At 44.3% G+C, this 17,332-nt stretch overlaps 3 protein-coding genes across 6 annotated transcripts; 2 read left to right on the forward strand and 1 right to left on the reverse strand.

Annotated features, from left to right (window-relative positions):
* The first annotated feature begins 335 nt into the window (after positions 1–335).
* Positions 336–2,217, forward strand: LOC129592866 (uncharacterized). The gene is made up of 4 exons (XM_055489009.1): positions 336–521; positions 848–967; positions 1,116–1,392; positions 1,662–2,217. The coding sequence occupies exons 1-4, from the start codon at positions 385–387 to the stop codon at positions 2,142–2,144; spliced, it is 1,017 nt and encodes a 338-aa protein (XP_055344984.1). The 5' UTR covers positions 336–384; the 3' UTR covers positions 2,145–2,217.
* Positions 2,218–6,151: 3,934 nt separating this feature from the next.
* LOC129592849 (uncharacterized) lies at positions 6,152–9,522 on the forward strand. Of its 4 annotated transcripts, none has more exons than XM_055488982.1 (5): positions 6,152–6,408; positions 6,473–6,541; positions 6,892–6,976; positions 7,373–8,401; positions 8,981–9,522. In XM_055488982.1, the coding sequence occupies exons 4-5, from the start codon at positions 7,375–7,377 to the stop codon at positions 9,415–9,417; spliced, it is 1,464 nt and encodes a 487-aa protein (XP_055344957.1). In that variant the 5' UTR covers positions 6,152–6,408; positions 6,473–6,541; positions 6,892–6,976; positions 7,373–7,374; the 3' UTR covers positions 9,418–9,522. The 4 variants fall into 4 exon arrangements, with proteins under 4 accessions (XP_055344957.1, XP_055344959.1, XP_055344958.1 ...); XM_055488984.1 differs by having other exon boundaries at positions 6,917–6,976; XM_055488983.1 differs by having other exon boundaries at positions 6,152–6,403.
* A 2,630-nt stretch (positions 9,523–12,152) lies between these two features.
* Positions 12,153–12,758, reverse strand: LOC129592827 (uncharacterized). The gene has a single exon (XM_055488954.1). It carries the CDS (start codon positions 12,756–12,758, stop codon positions 12,153–12,155), a length of 606 nt encoding a protein of 201 aa, XP_055344929.1.
* Positions 12,759–17,332: the final 4,574 nt, after the last annotated feature.

Raw genomic sequence — 17,332 nt, forward strand, 5'->3', positions numbered from 1 at the left:
GCATCTGTTCTTGTAGAGCCCGTTAAAGCGCCCCATGTTATACTTAGTACCTAGATGAAATCATCAGGAGCAACGGCTGAAACGTAAGCAGACTGCCATGTACCTCCGCACAATAGTATGTCATTAAAGTATGCTGCAAAATACACTGCTGCACAGTATGCTCAACATTATAACATAATCGTCTCTTATGAGCGATTATCGCGATGAGAACCGAGCTGAGCCATACCATGCGACCTACGACGCCCACAGAAAGCAGTTGGAAAGCCCCCCGCTTCCGAAATCAGTCGCACAACCGTTGTGGGCTTTCGTCAGAACTCCAGTTATTTACATGATGGTCTGTACAGTCTGGCCGAAATTGACGATGTCCATTACATCGTTGCTTGGATGTATGTTGGTCTGTTGGTTCTGTGCACTGTTGGCAATGGGCTGAATTTGACTGTGCTACTACGGAGTATGAAAACATGGAGAATGTCCGCTTGCCATTACATGATCGCCACCGCCGTGGCTGATCTGGGTTCATTGTACGTACATCTTCGTTCAAGTTAAAAATTTTAAAGAGCTAGTTTCTATGAAGGCAGTTGATATCCAACCCAGCCTAGACGCGCGCCTGTAATTGTGCCGTATGCACTGTATTACTGTGGTCTCTACATATAATTATATGTTCTGTATAAGTACATATTAAAAATGTTCAAATTATTCGGTAATCCTTTCCACGTTTACAATTCATTCAGCTTGGTTTACACCGTACTTGCTCACGTCCGTACTAATACTTAACAGTAAAATTATTGATATATTATGTATGTCACAGTATGTATTTTGTATTTTCGGAATTGGTTTTGCACAGCAGATGGTTCGCGCTTCCGTTTTTCTTACACCTGCTAAGCCGGGGACAGACGGAGTACACACCGTCCGTTGCTTTCGGTATTGTTCCATGGCTGGATGACGCAAGCATGTGGCTATCCGATTGGTTGGTATCTGACAATCCAATTTTGCTCCTGTAATTTGCAGTTCAGCGTCGAATGTAACTTGTTGACTCTTGCCTACTGAGTATTTAGCATAGTCGCTAGTAATAACATCTGTAATAATCCAAATATTTCCCACTCTGCGGCTTGCAGGGTACTTGTAATGTTCTCGTGGGAGCGTTTGCTGGTTATTCTCTGTCCATTGCGCCTGCGCTGTCTGCAGCGTGTAACAGTGGCCCGCATCGCCATTCTCATCCTGCTGATGCTGTCGCTATCTTTCAATATGGTCGATTTTGTGGTGAACTACGAAGATCCGCATAATCACATGATCGGCGCACGTTATGGCTTCGATTCTTTGTTCGGGATCCAACGGTCCGGCGGTTTTTTGTTCTGGGTCCGGCAGTGGCTTTTAGTCCACGCAAAAGCCAAGGTACGCAGTTGTCTGTATTATCGCACTTGAAAAATTAATAACTATACGAGTATTGGCGGAAGGGTCGAAATGCTATTATGCTAGATTGTTAGAGTTTATTAAATTTAAGTTATTTACTGACTTAACACAATGTTAAGTTATGTGTAACAAACCAGCTGCAACTGGTTGGCTATATTTTAGGCTTTATTCTGCTTATCTGTTTATCTTTGTTGCTGTTACGTGTTGTGGTTTTTGTTCCTGTTATACTAATACCGGTAACTTATTTTCAGATTATTGTGCGTCTTCTGACCTTTTTGTTAATTCTCGTTCCAAACTGCGTTCTCATCGGTTTCCTGGTTTACTATCGCCAGTCTAAGGTCAGCAAAATGCGAGCTACACCAAACGTCCGCAAAGAATTAGGCGAATCGCCGGTGAGAACCGCCAGTAAGAGCACCAACGTCATATTGCTCAGCAGTGCCATGTTGTTTCTGATAACGCGTGCGCCGCAGACTTTCCAGATGTGCGCTGTGGCGGCTAACAGCAAAATCGGGCTGTATAATGCGGATGACTCAGTTACGCTTATCACGGACGATTTCATCAATCTCGCTGTGCTCATCGGTTATACCATGAACTTCTACGTTTACCTTCTCACCGAACGGCAATATCGAGAGCGTTTCATGGCGGTCGTTCTTCGACCACTGCTGTCTTTCTGTACTACAAGACCTGGTCTTGTTTCTGTACTGTACCGAGAGCCGAAACAGTGCCGTAGCTAGATTCGCTGCAGTACAGAAATGGGGCACTCAATTAAGCGCCGCCAAGATGTTATTGTATAATTATGCGAGTCAAAACCCGGTTTCTGTGAAGTATCTGGTTTAAATGTTATAATTGTCATATTGTAACAGCATGGGATGCAAACATTTTTTGTCGTAAATTCAGCCTGATTAATTTTTAATGAAATTACAAAATGGCGCTGGAATAAATAAATACTGCTGGATATAGTTATTGAGATTTTAGTTCCTGGTTTTATTTGATCGTAGTATTAACTCAAAAACCAAAGTTGTAGCAATAATTTCCATAAATAGTAGGTCGCCACCTGTGTGTCCGTATTGTTCGGAAGCACAGGCATCTCGTTAATAATATTATTGTTGTATTTCCGTATTTACGATTTTGCTAAATTATTGACAGCGTTTGTTGGGCAAAGCGTTACTGCGTACGTCAACTGATCCCAACGGATTTGATCAACACAACTTGGTGAAAAAACCTCGGAATGGACGAGAAAAAGACAGCTGATTTACGAACTACGCAATGCTGGCTACACACAGCCGCAAATCGCGGATCACGTAGGCATCGGTTTGAATGCATTGAAAAATTTTCTCTGGATGGCAACATTATCTCAACCACGAACGGCGCGGAGTGATGAGGAGAAAAAAGAGATTATACGGCTAGTACATCAAGGAAAGTGTAGTGTAGCAGAAATTGCGACGCAGTTCAACATGAGCTGGTCGAACGTGTATCAAATGGGGCGAATGGCTGGCGTTAAAGAAGACCAGAGTTTTCTCACACGGGATAAGATTTGTGTCAGTCAGAAGCGGAAAGCAGAGATACTTAAATGTTTCGACGAAGGTCATAGCGCACCGTACATCCAGGAAAAATTTAACCTATCTAGAGCTATTCTTACGCTGCTGTTGCGACAGAATGGGAAGAGCTTTGGTGGACGCTCCCTGCAAAATCGTCAGCGCAAACAAGCTTCTGCTCTGCAACTTTATGCACAGGGAGTGTCAATAAATGTCATAGTCAAACGGCTTAAAATAGCCCCGAGTACGATGAGCCGTTTACTAAAAGATGTCGGCCATGAAGCAGTCACACTGGATGAGTGTTCGCAGAACACTGCGTGTCCCGAGCTAGAATTGGAAACAGATGACGCAGAACCGGCCTTTGAGACACCCCGGGGTAATGAGGACAGCGTTCACGACACGGAGACCACATGCCTGATGCAATGTGATAATCCAGACTCTAAGCACCACCATTCCTGCTGTGCCGATTGTGATCATATTGCAACGCCTGACCACGACAAAAGAACCGCATCGATCGTTCATTGTACTGCCTGCAGCGTCAAATTCGGAACAGTCGAGAATGTTTCAAAGGATAACTTACAAGTTCTTATTTACTCCCACGCAGGTACGTGGCACCACGTGCTTTATTGAACCGTTTTTAAATTAACGAGTAATTGCACAGTGAACTCGGTTGTTGTGCGTAAACGGTTGACCAGGTAAGGTAAGTTAAACTTTGAATGCACAACGTCTATTCGTGAAAGACCTGCTCAACCGCCCGGTTATTCTAAGAAATGCATTAAAAGTAATTATTTTATGATAATACCAATAATAATATTATTGGTATTATCATAGTCTAAGGCTAATATTATTAGCCTTAGACTAAGCGGTAGAGGTAAACCTGTGACTAAATATTTCAACCCAAAAAGACGGAGAAGTTCAGTGCAGACTAGCTAAGCATGTACAGCCACCCGGTAATTATTTTGAAATACGCCAAATAAAAACGATAATGCGCTTGCACACCAGATTATCTTATGTATTTTGTACGGATGTCACCCAGATTTTCGCAAACGTAAGGTGCTAGTTTTGACTAGCAACCGTAATTGCGCAAATACCCTATTGTACTGACAATATATCCGTAAATGACGCCAATTGTGATGTTAATTTTATGTTATAAACTTATAGGTATATAAACTGGCCTGCAAATCCAATTACTCGCAACAAAAAATTTGGGTTATTTAGGACCGGAATTTTATCAGAAAGCGGATATTCCAGCCGGCGTTGATAGAGATATAGCACCTGCACAATTTCCCCCCGGCCAGAGAACGCTGCTGGATGAGACCGCAGAATGTTTCCCTCTCTCGGCAGATCAATTCGGGATGAGAACTGTTTCCGAAATAATACCGCTGCAGCCGGATAGTTTAACCACCATCGGCCTTAACGGAAGATATCAGTGCCAACTGTGTCGTTTCGCTTGCAATGAAGAGGAAGCATTCCTGTTGCATTTGGCTGATAAAAATCATGCAGAGCGTCGTGCCACCAGGACTTTCTTATGTTGTATGGGGTGTAAATTTAGAACCCGAAAAACGGCAACGATGGGCAGCCACATTATTAAGTACCAATCGTCGCAAAATACGCTGCAGAACCATAACGTGCATTCTGTTAAAACGACCCAGTGAGGTACATAATTATTATAATTAAAACTATTAAATCCTATGATTGTTTTGGTTATCACGAGTGCTCGTAAAGTTTTGGCCGTGAATGCCTTCTGCAGTCTGCTTATGTTTTGGTTTATTACTTTGTTTCTACATTTTTCGCAGCGAATGCATACAATTTTTCGCTCAGCAAGCACATAGTAGCTGTGACGGAAAGCTGAATAAGTACATCGATAAACTTCTGTAAAGTGGCAGCTAATGGAAAATGTAGACAAATCGTCACAACCCACTTTGAGAGGTTTATCGGCGGAATCTGAAGCTGGGTAAATCATGTACAGTACATCTGCACAACCGTCTGATGGCTACGGCAAGAAAAAGATTAGGACCGACACTGGCGATCGGAACCAGCCAGGTTAAGCCAGCGATCGACTCGTCGGGCACTGTAACAGGTTATGCGTCACAATGGGAGATTCATGTGTGTTTGGTGGGCATTACGCCATTTGCAGTCTGAACTCTGATCCTTAGAAATTTCCTGGATGCACTGCAGCCGTGCATGGTTCTGCCGGAATAGAAGGTTGCAAATCTTGTGTTCTAACGTCTTGTAAGAGTGTAGCTATCTGCGGTAACTATATGGCATTGATTTGCAATACGGATCCAGTACTGCACAATGTGGACGCCTGAAGTATAACGAAAGCCGACGAGCAGGAAACAGACCCTTATTATGGATTAACGGTGGAGGCCTTATTATGCTCGTAGAAACATCATTACAACCAGAAACCTTTAATAGAAAAAATAGAACCACAGAAAGTACGTTTTCCTTGTACCGGTACCGGTACTACTTATGTTAAGCCCTTTAGAAAGTAGTGGCCTCAAATCCAAAACTGTGCACGTGCGCCAGTTCCTGTACCTCTCGTAAAGCGTAAACTGCATGCAAATCGAAAAAAATCAAATACAAAACTATGCAGGTGCCAGGTTCCCTATGCTTCTATTATATAGTCTACCAGCGTTGAGCAAATTCCGGGCCCGTAGCCAAATTTTGATTGATACGAAAAATTTGTGACATAATTGAAATTTCGTCAAAAAATTAAACTTGTACGAGTCGTACAGACAGATACATCGAGCTCTGCCGACCAATAAAAAAATTCTAAAAGCTGTTGGATCGAATGCAGCTATGTGACTTGTCGCCGGCTTGGGCGGTTGAGCATTTCCGGCTTGAAGCAGTTTTTGCTTGACTTTGGCGCGTTTCTTTCTTTCTATGGGTATCTAGACAGTTATCTGTTATCAGGTAGACAGACAGAAAACACATCTCACAGACATCTCACAGTTTTGTGTCATTGTCAAATGCAATGTCAGTTGCATGATCGTTAATCTCAACGGACGCCATAAAACTGACAACGTTGGCCGTGCACGTTTTGCGACTTAAACCTTGGTATAACCACGCGAACGAAGAAGTCAACGTGCAACAAACGGAACAGCCTCAGGTGGAACCTGATTTGTCAGCAAAGTAAATACAAAATGCGTGTAACGCATAAACCACGCTACAACCCGCGTAAGCAAAAGTAATTCCAATTTTATTATTCCATCGTTCCTTCAAGATTATTCCATTATTCCATTACTCTTTCAAGAATCATATAGAGAAAGTACTCCCGTATTATATCCGTGTCATGTTTGTACATCTACATAGATTCTTGGGGTCATTTACCCAGATACCTTATCCTCTCCTACTCGTATATGAACGGTGTCACTTCTCTCATACGATATTCGTTCGAGGGTCATGTTATCATCATTCTACGCTCACCCAGCTGCTATTCATCTTTGTTCATCTCAGTTGAGTACGTTTACCATTAAAGTATCTTTAGCATCATCCGCGTATTCTCAGCGAACCCTACATTACAGAGCCACGCATGAATATGCCAGAACAGGACGGTGCAATGCTTATATTCCAACAGTGATATTTATCTGCCGGTAAGTACAATGTGGACGCGCGCATTATAACGAGAAACTCGGGAAACCTTTAACAGAAACGACAGAACCGGGATCTAAATTATCTCATTAATTTCAACATATACGTGCTTAATTTGCCTAAAAAGCACATAGCGGCAGAATAAAGTATTATCGCTGATCACTTATCGTGCAAAAATACGATTAACGGTGATGTATCTGGAGCAATTCTGTCCACTGCATGGCGTTCACTGATTAGACTGTTTACTAGAGTAGTACAGTATTTACATTGCATACATACTGATATATACGTGCATACATACGAATTACATTGCAATTTCATCAAGCGTCAGCTGCTGCTCTGGTTTATTTAGTTTCTGAAGGGTTTGGACATCCTAGGCGGATAATCACTTGATCAACTCCGTGCCCTCGACAGGATCTTTACCGCTGCTTTGGGAAGTAAGCTTTCAGTTGTAGTACAGATAGTTATTCAAAAATCAAAGTCGTAGCAAGAATTTGCGCTAATAAAAACTCAGTGCTATGCGCCCGGACAATCCGTTCGCACAACCATTTTGTTAATAATATTGTTGGTGTATTTCCATTTTGATGTTTTTGTCACGCGTAAGGGGTCGTGCTCTTAAAAAAACAACTAATTACGTAACTGACAACAAAACACACAAATAGAGCAGATATGTAATACGACATTCGAACATTGTAGTAGCACATGCTGCCATTCATTACAGATTTACTGGGAACTGCTAATAACGTTTCGTAGACAAAACGTTACTGCATTCTGTACGTCAGATGTTCTCAGCGGTTATGATCAATACAACGTGGTAAAATAACCTATTCTAGGAATGGATGAGAAAAAAAAACAGTTGATTTTTAAACTACGCGATGCTGGCTACAACCAGAAGAAAATTGCAAAACGCGTGGGTATCGGTTTGAATGCATTGAGACGTTTCCTCCGGAGGGAAACATTATTTCGACTACGAACGGCGCGGATTGATGAGGAGAAGCTAGAGATTTTACCGCTGTTACACCAACAAACGTGCAGTTTAACAAAAATTGCGAATCAATTCAGCATGAGCTTTAAGACATTGAATCAAATGCGACGAACAGCCGGCGTTCCTGACGAGCAAAAGAAAAGCATCCTTCCGCTGTTTTATCGCGGTGACTCAAGGGCGGACATTATGCGCGAGGTTAAAATGGAAGGTGGCGCCGGCAACCCTGTATTAGTTCATTATGCTAATCAGAGTTTCACCACACGGGATAAGATTCGTGTCAATCAGGAACAGAAAGCAGAAATACTCAAGTGCTTTGATGAAGGGCATAGTGAACTGCAAATCAGAGAACAATTTGACCTGTCTAAAGCCACTCTTAAGATGTTGTTGCGACAGAATGGGAAGACCTTCGGCGAACGTTACCGGCAGAATTTCCAGAAGAGACGAGCTGCTGCTCTGCAACTTCGTGCCCAAGGAATGTCAATAAATGCCATAGCGAAACAGCTTAAGGTATCCGCAAGTACGATAAGCCGTCAAAAACAACCTATCGGCCACGAAACAGTCACACTGGATAAATGTTCTCAGTACACTGCGTCGCTGGAGTTGAAAAAAGTTGATGCAGAACCGGCCTCCGAAGCACAACGACCTGATGAGCACGGCGGTCACGACACGGAGACCACGTGCGTGATGCAAAATGATATTCCAGACACTAAATGCCAGCACGGTGCTCGTTGTGATCAAACCGCCACGCCTAACCATGGCAAAAGAACCACAGCGCTTAGCCGATTGTCCGCTTGCATTATCGACGTTGGAACAGTCGAGAAAGCTTCTAAGGATAACTCGGAAGTATCTGTACTTTGCTCGGAGAATACTCACACAAGTAAGCGAAAATTAATAGCGAGCTCCTCTTAAATTAGCGCGAATAAATTGCGCAATGTAATTATCTCTGTATCAGTTTTTGGGAGTTTGCGCACGATTCCCCTAAGTCACTTCTAATACGCAACGTCAGTGCAGACCATTATATGTATGTAGCAGACCTTCGTATTCAAAACTGCCCGGTTTTCCTAAAAAACGCATTAGAAATGATATTGAAAGTAACGTTATAAGAATTAATATTGTTTCTGTATAAATATTGTTTCTGTATAAATATTGTTTCTGTACAGAGAGTGTGCACATTTTTATTTTCATTATTAATTTGTTTATTATTTATGCCGTTGAACAGCGCTAAACAAGAGAATTACTGCACTAAAGCGTCACACATTCTTATTTTATACGATGTCACTTAGATTCGCAAAATCCTGATCTGCTACCTATACGTTTTGACTAGGTACACTAATAGCGTATCGTTCGGACAGAGTTTACCTGTACAAACAACACAGAATTATGAAGATAATTTTATGTTTAAAATGAACTGGCTTACAAATCCAACTACATAATCCTTAATTGTCGAATAATTTAGCGCTGGAATATTATGCTAAAACGGATACTTCTTACGCCGGCGTCGATAGGAATATTGCACCTGCACATTTTCCCTCCGGCCAAATAAAACAGCAGAAAGGGATTACAGAAAGTTCCCGTGTTATTTCAACAGACCATTGCATTGTGGAAACTACTCCCAAAGTATCGTTTCTACAGCCAGTCAGTGTAACCTTGACCTGCCGCAACGAAAAATACCAATGCCAAACGTGCCACTTTACTTGCGACGAAGAGGAAGCATTCCTGTTGCATCTGGCCGGCAAAGAACATTCACAGCTTTCTGCTACTGGCACTTTCTTACACTGTACGGGATGTAAATTCAGAACGCGAAAACCGGCGACAATGGGCCAACACATTATTAAGTACCAATCGTGGCAAAATGCGCTGCAGTACCATAATCTGCATTCTGTTAAAATTTAAAACTATCCATTGAGTATATAACTTTCAAATGTACGATTTTCTCGGTTATTTAGAGCATATTTGCTGCTGCGGTCGTCTGCGCCGCTTACATTTTCACTACTTCTGCATTTCTTCTTTCCGTCTTATTATCAATAAAGGCATGCGATTTTGGCCTACGCTAGTACTCTGTAACAGTAAGTGTCAGCTTACATTTGCTTTTTATCATCCCTCATGTGCCGCTAATGCTCATAATTACGTCCTTCAGTTTCGTTATATTTGTAATATGCTTACGTTGTCACCGCGTAACTGACTCAAATTATCGTCCACTGGCTTTTTTGCTGCAAATAATGGACAGGTTTCTGCTTCCACAGAAGGACTACGCTAGCATATAGGCTATAGCAAATTACGGCATTGTTCGGACTTGAAAAAATGTTAATAAATTGTTAGCGCAAATTTAAAACTAGCGTGGCGACCCTCGTAAACGTCGGGACACTTGCGAAGAAAATGGACGGTTTGATTACATAAAATAACTCAAACCGCAAGAAATTTTTGTTGTAGAATTTGTTTACTGGGAAGTTTGCTTGAGTGCATGGCTGTTGGTCGGTTGGAGCGAGCTGGTCTGCGGCAGCCACCTCGCGTGCGCGCATACTTGTATTACTCTGGCTAGCGAATCCAAGTCGCGACAGCTGGCTAGCGAATCCAAGTCGCAACAGCCACTTGATTTTCAAAACTTGCAGCATCCGTTTTTCTATGTCTCCTTAACGAAACTTCCCAGTCAATGTTTCAGAACAGAGAATAAAATTTCAGAATTTTTTTGATATCTTGAGAGTAAGTTTTTATGTCGAACCAAGAAAGTTAAGTTTGTTTCGGTTTCTCATAGACATAGCATGGGTCCGTGCGATGGAGGCGTTGCTTGCATCCAATGCTTTGTCTACGAGAAGCCAAAACAAGCATAACTTTCTTGGTTCGCCACAAATAACCACTTATCAGAGAACAGAGATCAAAAAGCTTCTAAATTTTTTCTCTATCTTCTGAGATGTTGGTTAAGAAGTTTCATGGATGAGAGAAACGATAAGTTGGTGCTGAAACTTTGGATCAACTGACAACGACATTCAGTGCATTCTTTCACTGCTCACATAACATGCTCCTCCTCTGCCTCTGCATCTCTGTCTGTCCTATATTACAGTTTCTGTCTCTCCTGAGTTTACAACTTACATTTCTCATATTATCAGTTAAATTTTTGTTTGTCCTCAGTTACAACCTTACAAGTTACAATATTACACGACATGGATCCATAGCCTGAAGCTATATTATTATTATTACATAATTTATATAATATAACTTCAGAAAATATGCAGCGCTATTTTCTTTGCAAAATTTATCGGCGCTATGTACGGGTATCTACAGACCGTACTGCAGACACATATGTTACTGTACTGTAGACACATACATGGTAAGTGATAACCGTTTAACCTAATGCAACTTTGTAACAATGCTCCCGGTCACATTGCTCTATCTTAATCTTTAAACGTCAGTGTGGTATTTAGCGTATGAAGTTGTAAATGGGGAACGAAAAGGTCACGATCTTAAGTCTACTACAGGAAGAAAATAGACCCTTAGAAAGAGCGCGTGATTATTGATAGCGCTGGAGAAATACGACAATTAAATTTACCATAAAACGACCTAAATTTTTAAAAATGATGGACGTCAACAAAATAAAGACTTTGTGATGGGATGACGGATTAGGTCATTGTCTTGGCATTCCGCTTATGCGATATGCGCTGACGCAAAACAAACCCTGCTCTAATGTTTATGTCTTAATCCTTAAAGCAGATCAAGAATAAATTGCATAACCGCAGTGCGTATAAATGTTGTTGATATGTAAAATTTAATAAGCTGTTTTACTACAAATTTGTAAAAGCTGTTATTCTGTAATGCAGCTCATAAAGTTGTTTCGCTGGAGACGACAGCCGTCACTTCTACAGATTCCATGAAAACAAATAAATACAACGTGCCCACCGTTTCCAAAATATAACGTGGCCAGGTTGCATTTATTGGAAATTCATCCAAATTAGTGGAAATTTGTGGTGGAAATCCATGCCTTGACCACTAAAGCGCCGGTTACGCCCTGCTGTAACGCCAGCATTTTCATCCGTACAAAAAACAGTGACGGCGCGAAAGTAATCTTCCTTTACGCCGTAATTAGATCAAGTGACGGTCTGTGTGATCAGTAAGTTTATATACGGTCAGTAAGTGTCTATGACCATTAAGTCTATCCAGAGTCTTTGTGATCAGTGAGTCTGCTATGCACTTCCCCTGTACTGCTCCAGTCATACGAATGGATTTCACGGCTGAGCAGGAATTTTAAAAGCGAAAAATTTATACTTTTTATTAAAAATACGTGTACGCTGATGAAGTTTATCCACCGTGTATGTGTAGTTTTGCTGTGCATGAATTGTCTTTTCCTGTCCCTTACCAGTAATCACCAGACCTAACACCTTGTAAGCTGTTTTTTTGGCACGAAGATAAGGCTACTTACAGTGCTGAATGCACTGCGTTATAGTTTTCTTTCTCAATTGTGTCACGCAGTAGCCACAATTGTTCAAATATTTTGCAGTTAATGTTCTACGTCTCTGCGACCACACAACGCCAAGTGGGGGAACTGGAGATGCTGCTGACCGGAAGCGCGAGCAAGGTGCGTGAACGCGAATGCGTTGGCCACCTCTGTTCGCTCCAGCTGCACAGGCAACCTCAAACTACCCCAAACCACTGCTCGTTCCGTAGGCGTCGAGGCCGGGTGTCGGAACTGCCGTGCGGACGTATCTTGTGAAGCAGGAAGACTTCCAGCGACCAATGGTTTTAATAGCGGAGTCCGGAGTTCCATTTGATGTTGCGGTGGAAGCCGCCCCGATACGGAAGCTATGGGTGCTATAGCGTTCCCTTCCGGGTGTGCCGTTGAGGAAGATCTGAAGCCACCGGTCAACTTGCGTTCGCGTGACAAACTGTCCGTCCTCTTGCAAGAAAAATGGGTGGGGCTGCTGCGTGGGAATTTTGACGGCTGCATAATTCCGGATTGCTGTGACAGGGCAGACTGACCTGTTAGTGGATACCAGCGTGATCCTGTACCCGTGGCCGAATTGATCGGTTTTGGATCGCCGAATGCTGATGACCGCTGACTCACTGCCAATGGTGACGCCGCTGGTCAACAGCGTTCTTCTGTCGTCGTAATGACGGGTCGATTGTGACGTGAACTCGCTCACTCGCAGAGCAGCAAAGAACGCTGTCGTGAAGGTACTCCAGATTAGGAGTTTCGAATATGCTGACAGAGTGGAACTTCTGATGTTGTCTTTCAGTCTTCGCATGATGTCCAAAGTAATTGGCAGGCGGCCGTCGACAGCCGTGGGGCATATCCCTCTGCAACCGGCAACTGCTCTTAGGACTGCTGCGCTCGCAGTAGGACTTGGAAGGCTAGCTCCGGCGTGAACTTTAACTATGCTGGCGACGTACACTTTGATCGTGGCCGGCGAAATGTTTTGAAGAAACAGATGCGCTATGAAACGCAGCACGCTGTTTTCCGTCGTCGGGAGAGGAGAGGTGTGGTCGTTGTTGCAAAACTCTGCAAACCGTGCCCAGCCGGCATTATATGTCGTGCGTGTCGTACTGGCAAGATGGTGATACTGCAGCCGCGCCACAGTGGCATCTAATCTGTCGGGACATCGTATGTGCGCTGGAGTCTTCCCAAATGTCCGGTATTGCTTCCGGGGAGGCTTTGGCGCGTGGTGCCATTCTCCTGAACCGGGTCGTCAGAAAACGTGATAAGTGATAACGCATCAGCGATATGGTTGTCGATGCCGCTTATATGCACTATCTTGACGGTAAAATTGTTAACGGCGGACACTGCTAGCATGCGACGCATTAAGTCCAAGACTGCGGCGTTGCCAGAACCCAGCTTCTCCCACGCTTGGGAGGCCCCCAGGTTGTCGCAGTGCAGTAAGACCCGCATGCGTTGCAGCTTGGGTGCCCAGATGGTCAACGCGATAAGGACAGCAGCCATTTTCAAGTACTCGATGCATGGTTTCCTTTCGGTGACCCAGACGGGCCACCGAGACTGAAACCATTCGCCAGCAAGGTAGCCAACGATACCATGAGTTGCGGAAGCATCTGTGTACAGTTCAGTAACGTCAGGTCCTGACCAGTCGGGCTGGAGGAACTTGCTTGTACTGTTCCACTGCGGTAAAAATGTTGCCCACCATTTAAGATCAAAATGAACGCCGGTATCCAGCTTAATACGCGTCAGTGGGCGGCTGCCGCTGCTCTTACCTTTGCTGATAAGCAGTATCATACGGCGCAGAAACAGACGGCCAGCCGGTACGCATTTGCATGCAAACTGGAGGGTTCCGATGAGACGTTGCAGATTATGCAAGTTTCACTCAGATTTTGTTTTCCAGTTGCTAGCAGACCTACAATCTCGCTCAGTTTTGCTGCTGGTAAGGAAAGCGTTCGGGTAACGGAGTCTATGTGGATTCAGAGAAAAGTAATGGCAGTTGATGGACCATCCAATTTGTTCATCGCAAGCGGAACGCCGAGATCACTGCAGATATCTGTAAATTTCTGTAGCAATAAGGAGCACTCGCGGTAACTTGCTGCAATGATTAGGAAATCGTCGACGTAGAATAGTATCGCACAGTGTCCGGTTTCGCACTTAAAGATACTAAGAATTGCGTCTGAAAACTTGCAGAAAATTCCAGGTGCAGATCGGCAGCCAAATGGTAATACAACGTCGTAGTAGTACTTCTTCCCGACTTTGTATCCTAGGAGATAATATTGCGACTCTTTTACCGGTATTAGCCGGAACGCTGCTTCAGTGTCCAGTTTCACCATGACAGCCTCAGCTGGAAGCTGAAGGATTAGCTTGACAGCATCGTCGACGGAGCAAAACTGAAGTGGAGAATCATCCTTTGGAATGTGCAGATTCACAGAATCGATTGCTGGACGGGACAGGTCCATGATCATTCTGTGTCCACCGCTTTTCTTGGCCCGCATGCTTAACGCGTTGACTGTAAGCTGCTGAAACGGCCGCTTAGTAAATGGCCCTTTCGTGTGTCCCAACCGCACTTCTCTGTCAACAACAGACTGAACGGTGATATGATGAATGGCGATGGATGGACTGTTAGGAGTGAAACGAGAACGATGAGGCCCAGTGTATTTCAAATCCGCAGGCCCAGTGTATTTCAAATCCGCGCCCATGGTTAAACATTCGAGTTAATAAGCCACCAACGAAACATCCGGATGAGCGACCAGACGACGCGCAAAAGCTTCTGCTTTAAGAGGCGTTGTCCTGCCTGGGTCGGCGGCTGTCACCTAAGGTTCCCTGACGGTGGAGGTGATCGCCGTGTGCGGTTGACCCACAAGAGCTGCAGACATGTTTCCGGTTTCCGCTACAAGAGGTCGAGCACGTTCCACGGTTAAATTTTCTGCAGATATCTCCGTCTGCGGCGGAACTGTTCCGAAAAAGCTGACCCCGATCCGGGCAGTTAGTGGCGATATGGCCCATTTCACGGCATTGGTTGCATTTTGCGAATTTGTGCTTGTTAAACTGGTGTTAGTGACAGTGGACGCTGTGATTCGGGGATTTGCAATTGACTCCGGGTAGGCTTCATCGTATCTGCGAGTCCAAATCTCCGTAGTGTCCGGGTCACTGGTTGCGTAGTTTCGGAACTGCGCGTCCTACTCTAAGACATGTTCCAGTTTATGTCCGCGGGCGGGATCGGCGCGAAGGCAGATCAGATCCAGGTACTTCAGCATAGGGATTGTGAACTCCGGCGCTTTGAAGGTCCTGTAGGCCATGAAAACAGTAAATGCGCGGGTCCAGGAAGCCAGACTGGTAATTTGTTTTTTCTTCGTGGATGACGTAACGGTGTATTCGCCCGTAGCTTCGTCATCCGCCATCCGCGTTCCAGGGTTCGGTCGCTTAGAAGGCGCTCGATTCTGTGGCAACAGGTCGACAAAGTCGACGAATTGCTCACTGTCAAGGAGCTGCTCCCGTAATTTCGACGAAACCGCTGGGAGGTCCTTGTATCTGGCAGGGATGCTGCTGACAGCTGGCCCTAATCGCTCGGAAATGGGCCGGTGCGCTGGCGCAGGACCATCAAGAATGACGCTATCTGTGTCCTTACCTTGCACTGTTGTGACCCGATTTGATGACGGTGACAGAGAGCGATGTGTTTGACGCCCGCCGACATGTAATGCAGGGCAACTTGAAGATGCCTGTAGTGATACCAGCTGATTGATCTGTTGCTTCAGTGTTGCCACTTCAGCCGTCAGCGTGTCGATCTGGGATGGGGAGCTGAGAGAGGATCCCGGAGGAATGACGACTGTCGACGCAACCCGCTTACCCGCTGGGGGGTTGTTGGTATTGTCCGCTGGTCGCTTCGCGCTGCCGGTTTTCTGCTGAGCCGCCGAACGTGTCTGGGGTCTTCCAGAGCCACCGCGAGCACGACCTGTCCTCCTGCCTCTTCCCCTTCCAATCATTGTGCAGTTAGAATGGCACGATACACGATATTTAGATTCCGTAGCGAATCTAGCGTTGTAACTAAAACGCTATCAGAATTCGAACACCAGACTTGTCAGAGACAAAAACAAAATTCTCGACGTGCAGATCGAGAAGTGAACAAGTGCGAAATGAGAACTCGAGAGACTAACCAGTGAGCGAGCAAATGAAAACTCGTGATGGCAAGCGAGCCAGCAGTGTGAACAGTGCGCGGAAAGCGGCTAAACAGAGACAACACACAAAGCGGCCGGCGCCGGTCCACATCAAAGCGCGCGAATGGTCCGGCTCGGCCGATGCGGCGTGCAGAAGAAGGGAAGCGCCGTCGACGTAACATTAACTTGAATTAACATTGTTAATTAGCTGTTACAGTGTTACTTACTGTCTTTCGACACCGGCCCCCAAACCTTTCCAGGTATACTGCTTTGTATTTTCTAGAACAAGGTATCATATTTCCTCAACGGTTGGATCAGCTGGTTTATATATTATGTAGTACGTACCTCAGTCATCAGTCTACCAATGTTGTTATGACACTGTTGCCTGTATTAGCACTAATCGATACGAAACGGGAACCTCCCTGTTTCCCTGTTAACAGTCTGTTTCGCAGTTTTCGTTTTAACGCTAATCTGTCAACCATACTGTGCCTGGGTGGCAGCCTTTGTGTATAACCCGATCAGCTGTTACCGTGAGCATACTGAAACCGAGAATACCGGTAATGTTGGATCTGCGTTAGCAAACAATTGCCTGTACAGAAAATCCATTTAAACGGGCTATTTTGTTACGGTTCTGTTTGTTTGTCCTCGAAACTAACACGATTTCGAGCCATCCCTGCTTATCACGTCGGTCAGAGTAAGCGAACTGCATACCGGCAACGTTGAATTTAGTGCACTTTGTTTCTACGCGATCCAGTTTAAACCAATAAACAATTAGCACATTTTTTAATTTCGTGATGCTAAAAGACTGAGCCATGTACGCGGCATTGAGGAGCCTTTTTGGGAAGGTTGAATACAACGATGAGGCTTTCGCGACGGTAAAGACGAAGCAAACTTTAAACTTGCAATACCGAAAGGTAAAAGGGCCGGCAAAAGGTCATGTATATGATATTGCCTTACTTTTTTCCTTTGTGGGCTTTTTTGATCGTATGTTTTGCGTATTTGTGAGCCTGTTATCCCAAGTCGATAATTTTGGTAGAATAAAACCAGGAAATCTGCAAATAAATCCTGAGCCAGGATTTACTGTATTTCCTGTTCAGCTTTTGAGCTTCTATCGGAGACATACCTTAGAAATTATTAAATTCTAGCGTCATGCTCCCCGCCTGCAATCAAGTAGAATAATTTGCATGCTTGACTAGCTAATAACAACGTGCACACTGCAACGTTGACTAGGTAA

Source organism: Paramacrobiotus metropolitanus, unplaced genomic scaffold (assembly GCF_019649055.1).
Source record: "Paramacrobiotus metropolitanus isolate TYO unplaced genomic scaffold, Prichtersi_v1.0 Parri_scaffold0000056, whole genome shotgun sequence".
In the NCBI taxonomy this organism is placed as follows: domain Eukaryota; kingdom Metazoa; phylum Tardigrada; class Eutardigrada; order Parachela; family Macrobiotidae; genus Paramacrobiotus; species Paramacrobiotus metropolitanus.

Coding starts and splice junctions, on each gene's coding strand:
- LOC129592849 (XM_055488982.1), top strand. CDS start 7,375: ATGGATGAGAAAAAAAAACAGTTGATTTTTAAACTACGCGATGCTGGC. Junction 8,402..8,980: donor CTCGGAGAATACTCACACAA/GTAAGCGAAAAT, acceptor CGAATAATTTAG/CGCTGGAATATTATGCTAAA.
- LOC129592866 (XM_055489009.1), top strand. CDS start 385: ATGTATGTTGGTCTGTTGGTTCTGTGCACTGTTGGCAATGGGCTGAAT. Junction 522..847: donor GTGGCTGATCTGGGTTCATT/GTACGTACATCT, acceptor TTTGCACAGCAG/ATGGTTCGCGCTTCCGTTTT. Junction 968..1,115: donor AGCATGTGGCTATCCGATTG/GTTGGTATCTGA, acceptor TGCGGCTTGCAG/GGTACTTGTAATGTTCTCGT.
- LOC129592827 (XM_055488954.1), bottom strand. CDS start 12,758: ATGCGAAGACTGAAAGACAACATCAGAAGTTCCACTCTGTCAGCATAT.